This window comes from Bufo gargarizans, chromosome 2 (assembly GCF_014858855.1).
Source record: "Bufo gargarizans isolate SCDJY-AF-19 chromosome 2, ASM1485885v1, whole genome shotgun sequence".
In the NCBI taxonomy this organism is placed as follows: Eukaryota; Metazoa; Chordata; class Amphibia; order Anura; family Bufonidae; genus Bufo; species Bufo gargarizans.
In genome coordinates, this window is record NC_058081.1 from 43,666,009 (window position 1) to 43,688,398 (window position 22,390).

The following is a 22,390-nucleotide window of genomic DNA, read 5'->3' on the forward strand; positions in this document are numbered from 1 at the left end:
GGTTGAAATACAATTCCCAATTTAGCAATTTCATAATTTAGTGGTTTCTGCTATATCAGAGCTATTTGAAATCTATCCCTAAAAGGGTATATAATATTCAAGGTGCACATTGGGTCATTCAGAATAACTTCACACACACCCGCTACTGTGTATTTCCAAGTCTAATTCTGTCACTAAACCCATACCTGTCACCCAGCGCCTAAATACTAGGCCTCAAATTTATATCCAGCTAAATCTGTCCTTAGTGCTGTAGCTGGGCGAGTTATTTAGTGTCCGTTCAAGCACATTTCTTGTTCTGGGTTGAAATACAATTCCCAATTTAGCAATTTCATAATTTAGTGGTTTCTGCTATATCAGAGCTATTTGAAATCTATCCCTAAAAGGGTAGATCATATTGAAGGTGCACATAGGGACATTCAGAATAACTTCACACACCCGCTACTGTGCATTTCCAAGTCTAATTCTGTCACTAAACCCATACCTGTCACCCAGCGCCTAAATACTAGGCCTCAAATTTATATCCAGCTAAATCTGTCCTTAGTGCTGTAGCTGGGCGAGTTATTTAGTGTCCGTTCAAGCACATTTCTTGTTCTGGGTTGAAATACAATTCCCAATTTAGCAATTTCATAATTTAGTGGTTTCTGCTATATCAGAGCTATTTGAAATCTATCCCTAAAAGGGTATATAATATTCAAGGTGCACATTGGGTCATTCAGAATAACTTCACACACACCCGCTACTGTGTATTTCTAAGTCTAATTCTGTCACTAAACCCATACCTGTCACTCAGCGCCTAAATACTAGGCCTCAAATTTATATCCTGCTAAATCTCTCGTTAACGCTGTCCTGTTGTGGCTGGGAAAGTTATTTAGTGTCCGTCAAAGCACATTTTTTGTTCTGGGTTGAAATACAATTCCCAATTTAGCAATTTCATAATTTAGTGGTTTCTGCTATATCAGAGCTATTTGAAATCTATCCCTAAAAGGGTATATAATATTCAAGGTGCACATTGGGTCATTCAGAATAACTTCACACACACCCGCTACTGTGTATTTCCAAGTCTAATTCTGTCACTAAACCCATACCTGTCACCCAGCGCCTAAATACTAGGCCTCAAATTTATATCCTGCTAAATCTCTCGTTAACGCTGTCCTGTTGTGGCTGGGAAAGTTATTTAGTGTCCGTCAAAGCACATTTTTTGTTCTGGGTTGAAATACAATTCCCAATTTAGCAATTTCATAATTTAGTGGTTTCTGCTATATCAGAGCTATTTGAAATCTATCCCTAAAAGGGTATATAATATTCAAGGTGCACATTGGGTCATTCAGAATAACTTCACACACACACGCTTCTGTGCATTTCCAAGTCTAATTCTGTCACTAAATCCATACCGGTCACCCAGCGCCTAAATACTAGGCCTCAAATTTATATCCCGCTGAATTTGAATACAATACATTGGGCCAAATAATATATTTGTTGTTGTGGTGAACCATAACAATGAGAAAAACATCTAGTAAGGGACGCGGACGTGGACATGGTCGTGGTGGTGTTAGTGGACCCTCTGGTGCTGGGAGAGGACGTGGCCGTTCTGCCACATCCACACGTCCTAGTGTACCAACTACCTCAGGTCCCAGTAGCCGCCAGAATTTACAGCGATATATGGTGGGGCCCAATGCCGTTCTAAGGATGGTAAGGCCTGAGCAGGTACAGGCATTAGTCAATTGGGTGGCCGACAGTGGATCCAGCACGTTCACATTATCTCCCACCCAGTCTTCTGCAGAAAGCGCACAGATGGCGCCTGAAAACCAACCCCATCAGTCTGTCACATCACCCCCATGCATACCAGGGAAACTGTCTCAGCCTCAAGTTATGCAGCAGTCTCTTATGCTGTTTGAAGACTCCGCTGGCAGGGTTTCCCAAGGGCATCCACCTAGCCCTTCCCCAGCGGTGAAAGACATAGAATGCACTGACGCACAACCACTTATGTTTCCTGATGATGAGGACATGGGAATACCACCTCAGCATGTCTCTGATGATGACGAAACACAGGTGCCAACTGCTGCGTCTTTCTGCAGTGTGCAGACTGAACAGGAGGTCAGGGATCAAGACTGGGTGGAAGACGATGCAGGGGACGATGAGGTCCTAGACCCCACATGGAATGAAGGTCGTGCCACTGACTTTCACAGTTCGGAGGAAGAGGCAGTGGTGAGACCGAGCCAACAGCGTAGCAAAAGAGGGAGCAGTGGGCAAAAGCAGAACACCCGCCGCCAAGAGACTCCGCCTGCTACTGACCGCCGCCATCTGGGACCGAGCACCCCAAAGGCAGCTTCAAGGAGTTCCCTGGCATGGCACTTCTTCAAACAATGTGCTGACGACAAGACCCGAGTGGTTTGCACGCTGTGCCATCAGAGCCTGAAGCGAGGCATTAACGTTCTGAACCTGAGCACAACCTGCATGACCAGGCACCTGCATGCAAAGCATGAACTGCAGTGGAGTAAACACCTTAAAACCAAGGAAGTCACTCAGGCTCCCCCTGCTACCTCTTCTGCTGCTGCCGCCTCGGCCTATTCTGCTGCTGCCGCCTCGGCCTCTTCCTCCGCCTCTGGAGGAACGTTGGCACCTGCCGCCCAGCAAACAGGGGATGTACCACCAACACCACCACCACCACCTCCGTCACCAAGCGTCTCAACCATGTCACACGCCAGCGTTCAGCTCTCCATCTCACAAACATTTGATAGAAAGCGTAAATTCCCACCTAGCCACCCTCGATCCCTGGCCCTGAATGCCAGCATTTCTAAACTACTGGCCTATGAAATGCTGTCATTTAGGCTGGTGGACACAGACAGCTTCAAACAGCTCATGTCGCTTGCTGTCCCACAGTATGTTGTTCCCAGCCGGCACTACTTCTCCAAGAGAGCCGTGCCTTCCCTGCACAACCAAGTATCCGATAAAATCAAGTGTGCACTGCGCAACGCCATCTGTAGCAAGGTCCACCTAACCACAGATACGTGGACCAGTAAGCACGGCCAGGGACGCTATATCTCCCTAACTGCACACTGGGTAAATGTAGTGGCAGCTGGGCCCCAGGCGGAGAGCTGTTTGGCGCACGTCCTTCCGCCGCCAAGGATCGCAGGGCAACATTCTTTGCCTCCTGTTGCCACCTCCTCCTTCTCGGCTTCCTCCTCCTCTTCTTCCACCTGCTCATCCAGTCAGCCACACACCTTCACCACCAACTTCAGCACAGCCCGGGGTAAACGTCAGCAGGCCATTCTGAAACTCATATGTTTGGGGGACAGGCCCCACACCGCACAGGAGTTGTGGCGGGGTATTGAACAACAGACCGACGAGTGGTTGCTGCCGGTGAGCCTCAAGCCCGGCCTGGTGGTGTGTGATAATGGGCGAAATCTCGTTGCAGCTCTGGGACTAGCCAATTTGACGCACATCCCTTGCTTGGCGCATGTGCTGAATTTGGTGGTGCAGAAGTTCATTCACAACTACCCCGACATGTCAGAGCTGCTGCATAAAGTGCGGGCCGTCTGTTCGCGCTTCCGGCGTTCACATCCTGCTGCTGCTCGCCTGTCTGCGCTACAGCGTAACTTCGGCCTTCCCGCTCACCGCCTCATATGCGACGTGCCCACCAGGTGGAACTCCACCTTGCACATGCTGGACAGACTGTGCGAGCAGCAGCAGGCCATAGTGGAGTTTCAGCTGCAGCACGCACGGGTCAGTCGCACTACAGAACAGCACCACTTCACCACCAATGACTGGGCCTCCATGCGAGACCTGTGTGCCCTGTTGCGCTGTTTCGAGTACTCCACCAACATGGCCAGTGGCGATGACACCGTTATCAGCGTTACAATACCACTTCTATGTCTCCTTGAGAAAACACTTAGGGCGATGATGGAAGAGGAGGTGGCCCAGGAGGAGGAGGAGGAGGAGGAAGAGGGGTCATTTTTAGCACTTTCAGGCCAGTCTCTTCGAAGTGACTCAGAGGGAGGTTTTTGGCAACAGCAGAGGCCAGGTACAAATGTGGCCAGCCAGGGCCCACTACTGGAGGACGAGGAGGACGAGGATGAGGAGGAGGTGGAGGAGGATGAGGATGAAGCATGGTCACAGCGGGGTGGCACCCAACGCAGCTCGGGTCCATCACTGGTGCGTGGCTGGGGGGAAAGGCAGGACGATGACGATACGCCTCCCACAGAGGACAGCTTGTCCTTACCCCTGGGCAGCCTGGCACACATGAGCGACTACATGCTGCAGTGCCTGCGCAACGACAGCAGAGTTGCCCACATTTTAACCTGTGCGGACTACTGGGTTGCCACCCTGCTGGATCCACGCTACAAAGACAATGTGCCCACCTTACTTCCTGCACTGGAGCGTGATAGGAAGATGCGCGAGTACAAGCGCACGTTGGTAGACGCGCTACTGAGAGCATTCCCAAATGTCACAGGGGAACAAGTGGAAGCCCAAGGCCAAGGCAGAGGAGGAGCAAGAGGTCGCCAAGGCAGCTGTGTCACGGCCAGCTCCTCTGAGGGCAGGGTTAGCATGGCAGAGATGTGGAAAACTTTTGTCAACACGCCACAGCTAACTGCACCACCACCTGATACGCAACGTGTTAGCAGGAGGCAACATTTCACTAACATGGTGGAACAGTACGTGTGCACACCCCTCCACGTACTGACTGATGGTTCGGCCCCATTCAACTTCTGGGTCTCTAAATTGTCCACGTGGCCAGAGCTAGCCTTTTATGCCTTGGAGGTGCTGGCCTGCCCGGCGGCCAGCGTTTTGTCTGAACGTGTATTCAGCACGGCAGGGGGCGTCATTACAGACAAACGCAGCCGCCTGTCTACAGCCAATGTGGACAAGCTGACGTTCATAAAAATGAACCAGGCATGGATCCCACAGGACCTGTCCGTCCCTTGTCCAGATTAGACATTAACTACCTCCCCATAACCATATATTATTGGACTCCAGGGCACTTCCTCATTCAATCCTATTTTTATTTTCATTTTACCATTATATTGCGAGGCTACCCAAAGTTGAATGAACCTCTCCTCTGCCTGTGTGCTAGGCCTAAATATATGCCAATGGACTGTTGCAGTGGTGGCTGACATGAAGCCTGATTCTCTGCTATGACATGCAGACTAATTCTCTGCTGACATGAAGCCAGATTGTCTGTTACGGGACCTCTCTCCTCTGCCTGGGTGCTGGGCCTACATTTATGACAATGGACTGTTGCAGTGGTGGCTGACGTGAAGCCTGATTCTCTGCTATGACATGCAGACTGATTCTCTGCTGACATGAAGCCAGATTGTCTGTTACGGGACCTCTCTGCTCTGCCTGTGTGCTAGGCCTAAATATATGCCAATGGACTGTTGCAGTGGTGGGTGACGTGAAGCCTCATTCTCTGCTATGACATGCAGACTGATTCTCTGCTGACATGAAGCCAGATCGTCTGTTACGGGACCTCTCTGCTCTGCCTGTGTGCTAGGCCTAAATATATGCCAATGGACTGTTGCAGTGGTGGGTGACGTGAAGCCTCATTCTCTGCTATGACATGCAGACTGATTCTCTGCTGTCATGAAGCCAGATTGTCTGTTACGGGACCTCTCTGCTCTGCCTGTGTGCTAGGCCTAAATATATGCCAATGGACTGTTGCAGTGGTGGGTGACGTGAAGCCTCATTCTCTGCTATGACATGCAGACTGATTCTCTGCTGACATGAAGCCAGATTGTCTGTTACGGGACCTCTCTCCTCTGCCTGTGTGCTAGGCCTAAATATATGCCAATGGACTGTTGCAGTGGTGGCTGACGTGAAGCCTCATTCTCTGCTATGACATGCAGACTGATTCTCTGCTGACATGAAGCCAGATCGTCTGTTACGGGACCTCTCTGCTCTGCCTGTGTGCTAGGCCTAAATATATGCCAATGGACTGTTGCAGTGGTGGGTGACGTGAAGCCTCATTCTCTGCTATGACATGCAGACTGATTCTCTGCTGTCATGAAGCCAGATTGTCTGTTACGGGACCTCTCTGCTCTGCCTGTGTGCTAGGCCTAAATATATGCCAATGGACTGTTGCAGTGGTGGGTGACGTGAAGCCTCATTCTCTGCTATGACATGCAGACTGATTCTCTGCTGACATGAAGCCAGATTGTCTGTTACGGGACCTCTCTCCTCTGCCTGTGTGCTAGGCCTAAATATATGCCAATGGACTGTTGCAGTGGTGGCTGACGTGAAGCCTCATTCTCTGCTATGACATGCAGACTAATTCTCTGCTGACATGAAGCCAGATTGTCTGTTACGGGACCTCTCTCCTCTGCCTGGGTGCTGGGCCTAAATTTATGACAATGGACTGTTGCAGTGGTGGCTGACGTGAAGCCTGATTCTCTGCTATGACATGCAGACTGATTCTCTGCTGACATGAAGCCAGATCCTCTGTTACGGGACCTCTCTCCTCTGCCTGTGTGTGTGCTGGGCCTAAATATATGCCAATGGACTGTTGCAGTGGTGGCTGACGTGAAGCCTCATTCTCTGCTATGACATGCAGACTGATTCTCTGCTGACATGAAGCCAGATTCTCTGTTACGGGACCTCTCTCCTCTGCCTGTGTGTGTGCTGGGCCTAAATATATGCCAATGGACTGTTGCAGTGGTGGCTGACGTGAAGCCTCATTCTCTGCTATGACATGCAGACTAATTCTCTGCTGACATGAAGACAGATTCTCTGTTACGGGACCTCCCTCCTCTGCCTGGGTGCTGGGCCTAAATATATGCCAATGGACTGTTGCAGTGGTGGCTGACGTGAAGCCTCATTCTCTGCTATGACATGCAGACTAATTCTCTGCTGACATGAAGACAGATTCTCTGTTACGGGACCTCCCTCCTCTGCCTGGGTGCTGGGCCTAAATATATGCCAATGGACTGTTGCAGTGGTGGCTGACGTGAAGCCTCATTCTCTGCTATGACATGCAGACTGATTCTCTGCTGACATGAAGACAGATTCTCTGTTACGGGACCTCTCTCCTCTGCCTGTGTGTGTGCTGGGCCTAAATATATGCCAATGGACTGTTGCAGTGGTGGCTGACGTGAAGCCTCATTCTCTGCTATGACATGCAGACTGATTCTCTGCTGACATGAAGCCAGATTCTCTGTTACGGGACCTCTCTCCTCTGCCTGTGTGTGTGCTGGGCCTAAATATATGCCAATGGACTGTTGCAGTGGTGGCTGACGTGAAGCCTCATTCTCTGCTATGACATGCAGACTGATTCTCTGCTGACATGAAGCCAGATTCTCTGTTACGGGACCTCTCTCCTCTGCCTGTGTGTGTGCTGGGCCTAAATATATGCCAATGGACTGTTGCAGTGGTGGCTGACGTGAAGCCTCATTCTCTGCTATGACATGCAGACTAATTCTCTGCTGACATGAAGACAGATTCTCTGTTACGGGACCTCTCTCCTCTGCCTGTGTGTGTGCTGGGCCTAAATATATGCCAATGGACTGTTGCAGTGGTGGCTGACGTGAAGCCTCATTCTCTGCTATGACATGCAGACTGATTCTCTGCTGACATGAAGCCAGATTCTCTGTTACGGGACCTCTCTCCTCTGCCTGTGTGTGTGCTGGGCCTAAATATATGCCAATGGACTGTTGCAGTGGTGGCTGACGTGAAGCCTCATTCTCTGCTATGACATGCAGACTGATTCTCTGCTGACATGAAGCCAGATTCTCTGTTACGGGACCTCTCTCCTCTGCCTGTGTGTGTGCTGGGCCTAAATATATGCCAATGGACTGTTGCAGTGGTGGCTGACGTGAAGCCTCATTCTCTGCTATGACATGCAGACTAATTCTCTGCTGACATGAAGACAGATTCTCTGTTACGGGACCTCTCTCCTCTGCCTGGGTGCCGGGGCCTAAATATCTGAGAATGGACTGTTCCAGTGGTGGGTGACGGGAAGCCAGATTCTCTGCTATGGAACCTCTCTCCAATTGATTTTGGTTAATTTTTATTTATTTAATTTTTATTTTAATTCATTTCCCTATCCACATTTGTTTGCAGGGGATTTACCTACATGTTGCTGCCTTTTGCAGCCCTCTAGCTCTTTCCTGGGCTGTTTTACAGCCTTTTTAGTGCCGAAAAGTTCGGGTCCCCATTGACTTCAATGGGGTTCGGGTTCGGGACGAAGTTCGGATCGGGTTCGGATCCCGAACCCGAACATTTCCGGGATGTTCGGCCGAACTTCTCGAACCCGAACATCCAGGTGTTCGCTCAACTCTACCTGTGGTCCATCATCAAATGTGAGATTTACAAGGAGGGAAAACAGTACACTGTAATGACCGGCAACACGCACAGGGAGGAAAACAGGGAAAGGTGGTGTCCCCTAACTCACCTTGCAGCTGGCACCTGCCTGCCCTGACGTCCCTAGACGGGTTCCTCACCCGTGCGGCGATCACGTGCCTAAACCCTGGCTTTCCCTGAAATGAGCCCTAGATAATGAACGGGCCGGTGGGATCGCTAGTCCTCACCACTGCACTAAGAGGGAAACACCAGGGAGAGGACAGACAAACACAGACAAACACAAACACCCAGGTGGACGGCAACAATTGTCCACAAAGGTCCAACTGGGATCCTGAGGGTAGCGTTCTAAGGCAACATTCAGAGAACGCAGCAACACAGCTCCAGTGGGTCAGAATAGATGTCCAGGCAGGAAGCTCTATATCTGGCAACCAGAGAAGTGTGAGAGGGGAATATAAGGAGGATTGGGAGTGCTGGACAAGGAACAGCTGAGAGAAGGAGCTACGGATCCCTGAGTGAGCCAAAAGGGTTTGTAAAGCAAACCCAGAAAGCTACAATAAGGAAACTTCCCTATCTGACATAGAGCGTGCAGCCAACCGCTGCGACCTCCTGACCCCGGGTACAACGGAGTCAGGCGTGGCTCTTGACACCCTCGTGACAGTACCCCCCTCTCTACGAGGGGCCTCCGGACACTCAGGACCAGGTCTCTCAGGATGAGAGGCATGAAAAATCCGGACTAGCCTGTCGGCGTTTACCTCAGACGCAGGAACCCACATTCTTTCCTCGGGACCGTAACCTCTCCAGTGCACCAGATATTGGAGAGAGCGGCGGACCCGACGAGAATTAACAATTTTGGATATCTGAAATTCCAAACTACCATCCACGACAACAGGAGGGGGTGGCAGCGGTGACGGTTCTAGAGGTGGAACATATTTTTTGAGTAACGACTTATGAAAGACATTATGGATTTTAAAAGTCTGAGGTAACTCCAGGCGAAAAGCCACGGGGTTGATGATGGCTACAATCTTGTAAGGACCAATAAACCTAGGACCCAGTTTCCAAGAGGGAACCTTCAACTTGATATTCCTAGTAGACAACCACACATAGTCATTCACTCCTAGGTCCGGACCTGGCGACCGTCTCTTATCAGCCATGCATTTGTATTTACCTCCCATATTTTTCAAGTTAGCTTGCACCTTCTGCCATACTGATGAAAGAGATGACGAAAACCGTTCCTCTTCGGGAACCCCAGAAGACCCCCCCTCTTTGAAAGTACAGAATTGGGGATGAAAACCATATGCACCAAGAAAAGGTGACTTGCCAGTGGATTCCTGACGGCGATTATTTATGGCAAACTCAGCTAACGGTAAATATGACGACCACAACTCTTGGTTTTCAGACACAAAACATCTTAGATATGTCTCCAGGTTTTGGTTGGTACGCTCAGTCTGTCCATTCGACTGAGGATGGAAAGCTGAGGAAAAGGACAAGTGAACCCCCAAACGGGAACAAAAAGCTTTCCAAAATTTAGAAATAAACTGGGTTCCCCGATCCGAAACATCGGAGGGGACCCCGTGAAGCTTCACGATCTCACTGACGAATACCTGAGCAAGAGTTTTAGCATTAGGTAGTGCGGGTAACGCAATAAAGTGTGCCATTTTGCTAAACCTGTCCACTACTACCAAAATCTGTTTTACCCGCAGACAAAGGTAAGTCAGTGATAAAATCCATAGACAGATGTGTCCATGGTCTATTGGGAATGACGAGTGGTAATAGAGACCCTGCAGGACGTGTATGTGAAACTTTTGCGCGCGCACAGGTAGAACAAGAGGACACAAAATCCATTACATCCTGACGCAACCTTGGCCACCAAAAACGACGAGACAATAGCTCTAAGGTTGCTTTACTACCCGGGTGCCCAGCAAGTGCCGAATTATGATGTTCCTTTAATAATTCGAGACGTAGGTTCAACGGTACAAACAATTTCTCTGAGGGGCAAGAGACCGGGGCATCCCCCTGGGCCTCTAACACCTTCCCCTCCAAAGCAGAGTGTACCGCAGAAACAACCACTCCTCTTTGTAGAATGGGTACCGGATCACTCACATTACCCCCTCCAGGGAAACAACGAGATAGTGCATCAGCCTTGGTATTCTTTACCCCAGGACGATAGGTAATCACAAAGTTAAACCTGGTAAAAAATAGCGACCACCTAGCCTGTCTAGGGGTGAGACGCTTAGCTGATTCGAGGTACAGCAGATTTTTGTGGTCCGTAAACACAGTGACGGGGTGGACTGCCCCCTCTAAAAAGTGACGCCACTCCTCAAAACGCAAGTTTAATAGCTAACAGTTCCCTATTGCCAATATCGTAGTTCTGTTCTGCTGCAGATAGTTTTTTAGAAAAGAAAGCACAAGAACGCCATTTGCCAGGAGACGGACCCTGAGACAGCACAGCCCCCACTCCCACCTCTGATGCATCGACTTCAACAATAAAAGGCTGAGAGACATCAGGTTGGACTAGTACAGGTGCTGAGGTAAACCTCTCTTTTAGAGAGGAAAAAGCAACTTTAGCGGCGTCAGACCATTTAGAAAAATCAGTCCCCTTCCTAGTCATGTCAGTAAGGGGTTTTACGATCACCGAATAATTTTTAATGAATTTCCTATAGAAATTCGCGAAGCCCAAGAACCGTTGTAGTGCTTTGAGGTTCTCAGGAAGATCCCAATCCAAAATTGCCTGGACCTTCCTAGGATCCATACGGAAACCTGACGCAGATAAATAATAATAATAGGAATTGTATCTCCTGAACGGCAAAAACACATTTTTCAATTTTAGCATATAATTCATTCGTCCGTAGGACCTGTAGTACTTGTCTGACATGCTCCTCATGTGTTCTCAGATCAGACGAATAAATTCAAATATCAGCTAGGTATATTACCACAAACCTGCCGATTAGATGACTAAAAATGTCATTAACGAAATGTTGAAAGACGGCAGGCGCATTGGTCAGGCCGAAAGGCATAACTAGATTTTCATAATGCCCCTCAGGGGTGTTAAACGCTGTTTTCCACTCATCCCCCTCTTTAATACGAATCAGATATAATGTAGTGACCGGCAACACGCACAGGGAGGAAAACAGGGAAAGCCCTGCCCAAGGGAGAGGGAAAGGTGGTGACCCCTAACTCACCTTGCAGCTGGCACCTGCCTGCCCTGACGTCCCTAGACGGGTTCCTCACCCGTGCGACGATCACGTGCCTAAACCCTGGCTTTCCCTGAAATGAGCCCTAGATAATGAACGGGCCGGTGGGATCGCTAGTCCTCACCACTGCACTAAGAGGGAAACACCAGGGAGAGGACAGACAAACACAGACAAACACAAACACCCAGGTGGACGGCAACAATTGTCCACAAAGGTCCAACAGGAATCCGGAGGGTAGCGTTCTAAGGCAACACTCAGAGAACGCAGCAACACAGCTCCAGTGGGTCAGAATAGATGTCCAGGCAGGAAGCTCTATATCTGGCAACCAGAGAAGTGTGAGAGGGGAATATAAGGAGGATTGGGAGTGCTGGACAAGGAACAGCTGAGAGAAGGAGCTACGGATCCCTGAGTGAGCCAAAAGGGTTTGTAAAGCAAACCCAGAAAGCTACAATAAGGAAACTTCCCTATCTGACATAGAGCGTGCAGCCAACCGCTGCGACCTCCTGACCCCGGGTACAACGGAGTCAGGTGTGGCTCTTGACACCCTCGTGACATACACCTCTCTGAACAGTGTCTGGGAGGCTGTGGTTGCTGCTGCACGCAATGTTGATGGTGAACAGATCAAAACACTGACAGAATCCATGGATGGCAGGCTTTTGAGTGTCCTTGCAAAGAAAGGTGGCTATATTGGTCACTGATTTGTTTTTGTTTTGTTTTTGAATGTCAGAAATGTATATTTGTGGTAGGAGCTAATCGAGGAACATAGTAGGCATGCCTATGTACTGCCCTGAACCAACTGGCTGGAGTGTGCCCGGTGCCAGTGACGAGGTAAGGCCTAGATAAGTGGGCAAAGAGAACCGGCCCGGAGTAGGGTGGAATGTATTCTTGGAGCATCATGGAACCCATAAAGCCCAAAGAACGAAAGGCTCTGACAATCTCAACTCGCGGATTGGGAATGTACCTAGGGTAGCAGGACGACCGCTAACGACCCACCTTGCGGATGATGTGTGCAGGTACCTGATGACTGGATGCTGCGGAAGCGGACCCTACGTGAGAGGAGTGCCCGGATACCGTGCTAGGGTTGAACCCCACCCCTGCCGCCAGGGTGCGGATATTGGAGACAACTGGGCCGAAGAAGGGGGGCCTACCGTTAATTGGGAGCAACGGGTCGTCTAACGCGGGAGACTGGAGTGAGGCCAGAAGCTCTTGGAGTGCCTAGACGGAACACCAACAGTTGGCCGTAGGGAAGAACTCTACCTCGGTGGGAGGACCAGCCTGATTGGACTTGGTGGCTGGGATGGACAGTATGAAGTGGACCGTATGCCAGGCGAGATGTCGCCTGAGCAGGGTCGCTCGGTTGACCGTGCCGTAGGTGAACTCCCCGGGTCTAAGCACCCATGGAACCCTAGGTACATGGCTGCTTTGGTGATGATGCTTGCTGAGTGCCCAAAAGGGAGACAGTCTAGGGCTACAGACAATCTGCGGAAAAGCTCGCCTGACACTGGTTGTCTACGCACCTGGACCGCTGCGCTAACCCTGAGGGTGGCTTTGATGGCCTGATACGAAAAATGGATTTGGCAGAGGGGTCGCTGAGCATCCAATGGTGTTGAATGCTGGCCAAATACAGCTTGGTGGTGTTAAATGACAGGAGGCGGTGCGTGTGGCAATGGGCTATAAAGCCATGAAACGTGACCTCGTCCACCTCCCCCCGAGGATGGGTGTTTTTTTTTGGAGACTGAGGGGCCGGGAAGTAAAAAGACCTGCCCTGGGCATGATCGTAAATGTACAGTTGAGGAACCCTAACAGGGACTGGAGCTCCCACTTGGACAGGACCCTGGAAGAAGCCGCAGATGAACAGCAGCCTGGATCTTAGCCAGCTTGGCGGCCGCCACGGGGGCCTCAAGCCTGGCGAAAAGCTGGGGCAACTAGCCCAGCCCGAGAGGACGCCCTGAGGTCCCTTGACGATCAGGAATCAGGGTGCAGACTGCCCAGGTGAGATTGAGCAAAACCATGACGTAGCAATGAACAGGAGAATGCCGCTTGAGTGGGAGCAGAGTACAATACCTGATGTAGCAACAATTGTCGAGATAATGGATGACCATGTCCAAACCCCCGTGATGAACCCGGATCCAATGCAATCAGGGATTCAAACATGCGGAACCCAAACCGGGTAAACAGGAACCACTGGATACTGCTGGAAAACCCGAGCGTTTCAGGCAAATATATCGGGTCCTGAGTGATTCAGGCAAATGTGTACCACCAGTGGGAAAAGACCTGAGCGATTCAGGCAACTGCGCACAACCTGTGGGACAAAATACCTGAGCGATTCAGGCAAATGCGCACAACCTGTGGGAAAAAGAGCTGAGTGATTCAGGCAAATGCGAACACCTGCGGGAAAAAGACCTGAGCGAATCAGGCAAATGCGAACAACCTGTGGAAAAAAGACCTGAGCGATTCAGGGAATACGTAACCTGAGTGAATCAAGAAAATACACACAACCTGGAAATACCGCCAACCTGAAAGACAGGAAAATACAAAACCTGAGTTATTCAGGGAAATACGTAACCTTGGTGAATCAGGAAAAACATACCGCCTGGAAATACCAGCAACCTGAAGACAGGAAATACAAAACCTGAGCGATTCAGGGAAATACCTGACCTGAGCGATTCAGGGAAATACGTAAACCTGAGTGACTTGGGCACATACATAAACCTGAGCGATCCAGAAAACATGAACCCGGGCGACTCGGTAAACATAAACCCGATTGATTCAGGGAAATGCATGAACCCGAGCGATCCAGGAAACACGCAAAACCTGCGCGACTCCGGGGAATTAGACCTGGGTGAATGGGTAAATACGTGAATTTTGGGCTGATCCGGGAAATACATGAAACCTGAGAATCAGAAGGAAACAGGAACGAACATGGTATAGAAAGGATCGCAACCTAACCGAATCAACGGACAGCGCTGCCAACTCTCCGGCGATACTGAAGACCTAGGAATGGAGGCTCGTGATGAACAAAGGAAGGCTCTGAGCTGCGGAGAAGCGTCACGCCGCCACTCGGCTGGAACTTACGTGAAACCCGGCACCGTGACCAAGCATGGAGGAGCCCTGCGACACAATTGAGGATGGATCGAAATTCCGGTGTCCTGAGGCCCTGCTCTCATGAAAAATAAGCTTGCGTTGGCACGAGACCCGGAGAGAGGTGCGATCTGGTGGCACTGAAAAGAGGCGACAGAGAACCAGGATGCAGCCTGGGCGCCATGGTCAACTGCTGGGTGACCCTGGACAGCCAGAATAAGAGCCCGAAGTTGCGCCGCATGCAACAAACCTGCGGAAAACAGGAATCCGGACACGAATCGGGTAACCAGGAACCAGCCGGACGCTGCTGCTGCATGGAACCCGCGTAATTCGGGCGAAACACTGAATCCTGAGCGGTTCAGGCAACATGGAATCCTAAGCAAAGCAGGCAATTACATACACCTTCATAAGGAGGACAGACACCTGGGTGGGTCGGGCAGTACCTTGAACCTGGTTGGACCTGGCCACTACCTACCCACTGGGAGACCAGGGAAAAAACAGAAGCCTTTGGCGAATCAGGCCAACCTGACCTGAGTGAATCAGGGGAATACATAACCAGACTGTTCAGGAAAATATGCAACCTGGGAAACAACCGACCTGGAAGAGGTAGGAAAAACAAAACTCGAATCAGGGAGAACATGGCACCTGAGTAATTCAGGGAATACATGACACCTGAGTGAATCAGGGAACACACAAGACCCGAGCGTTTCAGGGAACACACAAGACCCGAGCGATTCAGGGAACACACAAGACCCGAGCGATTCAGGGAACACACAAGACCCGAGCGATTCAGGGAACACACAAGACCCGAGCGATTCAGGGAACACACAAGACCCGAGCGATTCAGGGAACACACAAGACCTGAGCGATTCAGGGAACACACAAGACCTGAGCGATTCAGGGAACACACAAGACCTGAGCGATTCAGGGAACACACAAGACCTGAGCGATTCAGGGAACACACAAGACCTGAGCGATTCAGGGAACACACAAGACCTGAGCGATTCAGGGAACACACAAGACCTGAGCGATTCAGGGAACACACAAGACCTGAGCGATTCAGGGAACACACAAGACCTGAGCGATTCAGGGAACCTTACCCCTAAGTGACTAAGGGGAGGCATAACACCAGAGCAATTCAGGGGACCTGACCCCTGAGTCACTTAGGGAAGACATGACACATGCAATTTTTGGGAACATGACACCTGTGAATTGAAGAAAATATAACCCTGAGTGATTCAGGGAAGACATGACACATGCAATTCTTGGGTAAATGACACCTGCAATTTGGAGAAAACATAACCCTGAGCGATTCAGGGAAGACATGACACATGCGATTTTGGGAACATGACACCTGTGATTTGGGGAAAAACATGACACCTGAGATTCCGGGAACATGACACATGCGATTTGAGGAAAAACATGACACCTGCGATTCCGGGAACATGACACATGCGATTTGAGGAAAAACATGACACTTGAGCGAATCAGGGAAGACAAAACCTGAATGATTCAGGGAAGACATGACACCAGCGATTCCGGGAACATGACACCTGCGATTTGAGGAAAAACATGACACCTGCGATTCGGGGGAACATGACACATGCGATTTGAGGAAAAACATGACACCTGAGTGATTCAGGGAAACAAAACCTGAGTGATTCTGGGAAGACATGACCTGCGATTCCGGGAACATGACACCTGTGATTCGGGGAAAAACATGACACCTGAAGACATAACAGTTGAGTGGTTTAGGGGAGACATAACACATGAGCGATCAGGGGAGACATAACACATGAGCGATCCGAGGAGCCATACTACCTGAGCGATTCAGGGAAGACATTACACCTGAGCGATTCAGGGAAGACAATACACCTGAGCGATTCAGGGAAGACATTACACCTGAGCGATTCAGGGAAGACATTACACCTGAGCGATTCAGGGAAGACATTACACCTGAGCGATTCAGGGAAGACATTACACCTGAGCGACTTTTGGGAAGACACTACCCTAAGCGATTCAGGGAACATGACACCTGGTGGTTACAGGGACGATATAACATCAGAGCGGATCGGGGAACAAGTGACACCTGAGCGGTATCAGAAATGACATAACACCTGAGCGATTCAGGGAAGACGGTACCCCTGGGCAATTTTAGGGCAGCCGTAACCCTGAGAGGTTCAGGGAACACCTGGCCCCTGAATTCAAGGAATACCACAGCCCCCAGCCACCCAGGGGGTGAAGATTTATAAACGTAATGGCGTGATTGGCATAGGAGCCCAGGGTGACCGGGGCCTGCACCTGGCAGTAAATCACAATTTTCCTTTTTCCCCGCAGTCCGGGGGTTAAGGGCAGCAGGCCAAACAGCCAGGCAGCCAGCGACTCGCCCGCACGGAGAAGCGACGCTCACTGCAGACAGGGCGGCTGTGCTGCTAGTCCTGCCGCCCGGGACCCCCGAACCGGGTAACATAATCAGGAAGAAGGCATGACTGCCACAGTGCCAACCTTCCCTGGCAGCCACAACAACCCAAGAACTGGTCAACAGATGACTTAACCACAGTGCCGCATCTAAACTTCCTAACCTTGGTTGGCTTGCAGGCGTCTGCAAGGTCTTGCAGTATAGAGCCTACAACAAACAGCCCCATCATCACACATGCGGCGCCGTCCCCGCCTGCCCCTCTTTTTTCGGGCCGCGCCGCACCAACTTGCGGCACATGCGCCGGAGGTGCCCGGTACCTGGAGGGGGGAGGCGACTGGGCGATGCATGCTCCGGCAGCCGGCGTGAGGCAGGGGGCCTGACGTGGAGCTACCGGCCGGGCTGTGAATCAGTGGAACACGAGGTGCTGGTGGCAGGCGCGTCCGCCCGGGCCGCAGAGCGGTGATACTCTGCTAGGCTGCAGGGAGAGAAGCGGGGGTGCGTCTGCACTGCCAACAGGGCTCGGCTACCCAGCCGGGACCAACTTACCAGAGGCGCCGTGGTCTGGATTCCACGAGGACGCGAAACCGGAAGTGACGTCTCATAAAGTATCGAAACCGGAAGTGACATCACGGACGGGCGGAACAGCAAAGAACGGGCGCCCTCCTGCTTGTACCAGGGGGTTTAAGTAGGGTAAGTTGCTCCACCCACAATTACAGGCTGCACGCAGCCTTAACTATTTGTGAATGTTGAGATGTTATATTGGTTTCACTGGTAAAAATAAATAATTGAAATGGGTATATATTTGTTTTTTGTTAAGTTGCCTAATAATTATGCACAGTAATAGTCACCTGCACACACAGATATCCCCCTAAAATAGCTAAAACTAAAAACAAACTAAAAACTACTTCCAAAAATATTCAGCTTTGATATTAATGAGTTTTTTGGGTTCATTGAGAACATGGTTGTTGTTCAATAATAAAATTAATCCTCAAAAATACAACTTGCCTAATAATTCTGCACTCCCTGTATAGATATGAGAGAGAGAGATAGATAGATAGATAGATAGATAATAGATAGATAGATAATAGATAGATAGATAATAGATAGATAGATAATAGATAGATAGATAATAGATAGATAGATAATAGATAGATAATAGATAGATAGATATATAATAGATAGATAGATAATAGATAGATAGATAATAGATAGACAGATATATAATAGATAGATAATAGATAGATAGATAATAGATAGATATGAGAGAGATAATAGATAGATAGATAGATAGATAGATAGATAGATAGATAAGAGATATATATAAGTAGATAGATGGATAGATAGATATTAGAGATAGATAGATAGAAAATAAAATAATCCACGGCACTCCCCCAAAAAAAGTTAATTAAAAAGGATGCTCTTTATTCCCCAGACAGCGAGTTGTCACTGCTCGAGGAGAGTCCCAGTATTAGAGGACTGAAGCGTCGCTCTCTGGTGATTAAAGAACATCCTTTTTCATTTACTTTTTTTGGGGAGTGCCGTGGAATTTTTTCCCTTTTTGGTTGGTGGATCGCCTCTTCAGCCGCTGGCACACCGTATCTTTTTGACGGCTGTGCTGCTTATACCATTTTCAAGTTTTTCTCTAGACAGACAGACAGACAGATAGACATACACTAGACATTGCTGTCAGATCCCGGTTAGTGTTTAATCCAGGAATAATTTCATTGCGTTCTCCTGTTGATACAGGGTTACACAGCAGAGATTTATTATGTGCTGGCTCCGGTAATCCAGACATTATTACATCGCCTTAACTGGATTCCAGTTATATTAAAAAAGAGAGGCTATTCAGGTGCTCCCGCCGCTCGCTCCGGTCCAGAGGCCTCTTGGTGTAATGTAGGCTGACATGGTGTTTATTAGCTGGGAGCTGCCTGTGCTGTCTAATTACTGCTGGGGAGCACAGATATGCATTGCAGACATCCAACATTACTTTAACTTCTCTTAAAGGGAACCTGTCACCATGAAAATGCAGTGCAATCTGCAGGCAGCCTGTGACAGCCACAGTAGCTGAGCAAACAGATATATAGTTCTGTGGGAGAAGATTCAGTATAACCTGCATTTTATTCATTTAGATCTCTGCTCATTCTGGGCTTTGATGTCAAGGGGGCGGTCCTACCAGTGATTGACAGCTATCTCTGTATGCACAGTCATAGAGGAAAGGCTGTCAATCACTGATAGGCCCGCCTCCTGGACTTCAAAGCCCACATGTTGATCTACATGTTATATGGAGTATCTTCAGATAAAAGAATATATCAATCTGCTCAGCTCCTCCTGCTCTATAACAAGCTACAGCTCAGCCACCATGTGACATGTTTCCTTTGACCGTCATACAAATTGCAACATCCGGTGACAGGGGGTGCAGCCAATAGCAGGCCGCGACCTGCCCCCCCTTGCATTGTGACGTCACATGGGGTGCTAGAAGAACAAGTCACCGTCGGGAGCCTGGGTCAGCGTCTGTGCATGGATCAGGAGGGATGCAGGTGTCGGGGACCAGGTAAGTATGTTCTCTAAGAGGGACCCTGGAATTTCGGGGGGTGTTTATAGGATCGGGTAACGCCTTTAATAGGTAGAAAATATTTTGTTTAAAATGTTTACATATGTTTAAATAATGTTTACATATAGGTAGAGACCTGTCAATCAAGTGATCAGGACAAAGAGATTCACATAAAAGACTGCTGTCCCCACACCCAGACTCTTCTCCATGTGCTTGGCTTAGTTTTAAAACTATAGAAGGAATTTAACATGACATCACACATTGATACATTTGGTGAATCTTTATATAACATTTCTGTCTAGACATGTGACTCCAATAAAACTGTGTCTTGTTTTACAACTTTAAAAAAAGTTGCAGTTGATAAATCAGGAATACATCAAATTTACATAGCTAACCACACCCACTTTTCATAATGGGCTACAGTGAGGTAAAATCACTAAAGAGTTATAGGCCTCTTTCACACAGGCGTCAGGTTTTGGCTCAGGATGCATCCCGGGTGCACTGCGTGAAAAACCTGCGCAAGTAGGTATGCAATTTCAGTCAGTTTTGATTGCGTTGCGTTGTTCAGTTTTTATCGCACTGGTGCAATGCGTTTTGCACACACGTGATAAAAAACTTAATGTGGTACCCAGACCCGAACTTCTTCACTGAAGTTCAGGTTTGGGTTCAAGGTTGTGTAAATGTAATTATTTTCCCTTATAACATGGTTATAAGAGAAAATAATATCATGCTGAATACAGAATGCTTAGTAAAATAGGGCTGGAGGGGTTAAATTTTTTTATTTATTAATTAACTCACTTGTTCGTGCAGCCCGGCTTCTCTTTTGTCTTCTTCTTTGCTGATCTGTGAGGAAAAGGACCTGTGGTGACGTCACTGTGCTCATCATATAGTCCATCACATGATCCATCACCATGGTGATGGATCATGTGATAGACCATGTGATGAGCGCAGTGACGTCACCACAGGTCCTTTTCCTCAAAGAAGAAGAAAGAAGAGAAGCCGGGCTGTGCAAACAAGTGGATTAAGGTGAGTTAAATTATTTTTTATTTTTTGTTAACCCCTCCAGCGCTATTGTACTATGCATTCTTTATTCAGAATGCTATTATTTTCCCTTATAAACTTGTTATAAGGGAAAATAATAATGATTGGGTCCCCATCCTGATCGTCTCCTAACAACCGTGTGTGAAAATAGCACCGCATCCGCACTTGCTTGCGGATGCTTGCGATTTTCACGCAGCTCCATTCACTTCTATGGGGCCTGCGTTGCGTGAAAAACGCACAAAATAGAGCATGCTGCGATTTTCACACAACGCACAAGTGATGCGTGAAAATCACCGCTCATTGTCACAGCCCCATAGAAATGAACGGGTCCGGATTCAGTGCGGGTGCAATGCGTTCACCTCACACATTGCACCCTCGCGGAAATCTCACCCGTGTGAAAGAGGCCTTACAGTTTTGGCAAAAAGTAGGGTGCACCAAAATTTGCAACTTTTTTTTGTGCAACATTCTGGCAAAAAATGGAATAAATTCCCCTCTATGTTTTCTTTGAAACATCAAAATGATTGATAAATTACCACCTTTTACTTGATACAAATTACCGACAGCAACATAATAATGCCAATACTCAGTGTCGGAGCGGCCCACCAGAGAGAGTACCAGAGGATCGTCCAGTGGACCCAGGCTCTGATCTCAAAGGTCCAGGAGCAAAAAAATAAAAAATCTCTTTAAATCAAAACCTATTAGACTTTATTGATGATAAAGAATAATTTCCTCTGGTGGAACCATGGAATCATAGTCTGACCCTGCTGATACTAGCCTCATACGAAAGGATCAATGTTTCAGATCCACAGACTGCTAAATCTTCAAATATATGTTCACTTAAATCTTCATATCTCATAGGCTTTTTGCTACTAAATGCAACAGCTGCCTGAAGACAGTGATGCCATCTGAACTCATCATGCGTGTTCTCAACCATGTGTATCATGTGGCCTGCTTCTACTGCTGCGAGTGTGAGCGAAGACTGGAGCGAGGAGATGAATTTGTGTTAAAAGAAGGGCAGCTGCTGTGTCGCAGTGACTATGAGAGGGAGAGAGAGATGCTCAGTGCCTTCAGCCTGACTCCAGCTGGATCTGGTAGGTTGCAGTCTACCTACATTTATAGGTAAGATTGTCTGTCTTCTAGCCATGGTGGAACTGAATAACAACTATGCTGAGAAATGTGTGGGCATATTGGTAATGTAGTATATATACACAGCTATAATAACTGGTGATGACCATCAAGTAGATGGTAGTTAAGAGACTTTCAAGTCTTGAAAAATAAAGATAGTTAGATAGATAGATTCAACGCATCTTGATCGCAGGGCACAAGATGGTTTTGGTGCTCCTGCCTGGCAGTGGCTGGGGTGCCCTTGTTGTTAGATGAACAGCGGGGTGCAAGAAAGGGCTCCCTCGAGGCAGTGGCAGGTGGGGCGATGGAGTGACAGTGCAGGCAGGCGATGCAAGGCAATATGGTGGCCGATTTTGGGGTAACAAGTCCAATGTAGTTTACTGAGGCACTTTGGGCATATGTCACAAACAAGCATATGCAAAATTGAGATCAGTCTGTCCCAGTTATACACACAGATTTCCCAAGGCTGTATCTAGGGATATAGGGGGTACTTTCCTATCCAGAAATATGCCTATATGACTTTTTCCCACTGACGCTAGGTCTAAAAAAGTGGGCGTGGTGTGAGCAGGGGATGGACCAGCAGGCCCGACTCATTCATCATTTTCTACGTCTGTTTTAGGTGTACAAAATGGTCTAAATGTAAGCCAGCAAGGAAGCTGTCTTACATTTAGACTGGCGCTGGATCCGCCA

The 22,390-nt window shown here is 48.7% G+C and overlaps 1 protein-coding gene across 1 annotated transcript in view; it reads left to right on the top strand.

The window, feature by feature from the left end:
* LOC122929311 (LIM homeobox transcription factor 1-alpha-like) overlaps window positions 1–22,390 on the top strand; it is a 124,094-nt gene that overhangs the window by 55,873 nt on the left and 45,831 nt on the right. The window contains exon 3 of the mRNA XM_044282830.1: window positions 21,434–21,666. Within this exon, the coding sequence (XP_044138765.1) occupies window positions 21,434–21,666 (233 nt within the window). The remainder of the gene's footprint in view (window positions 1–21,433; window positions 21,667–22,390) is intronic.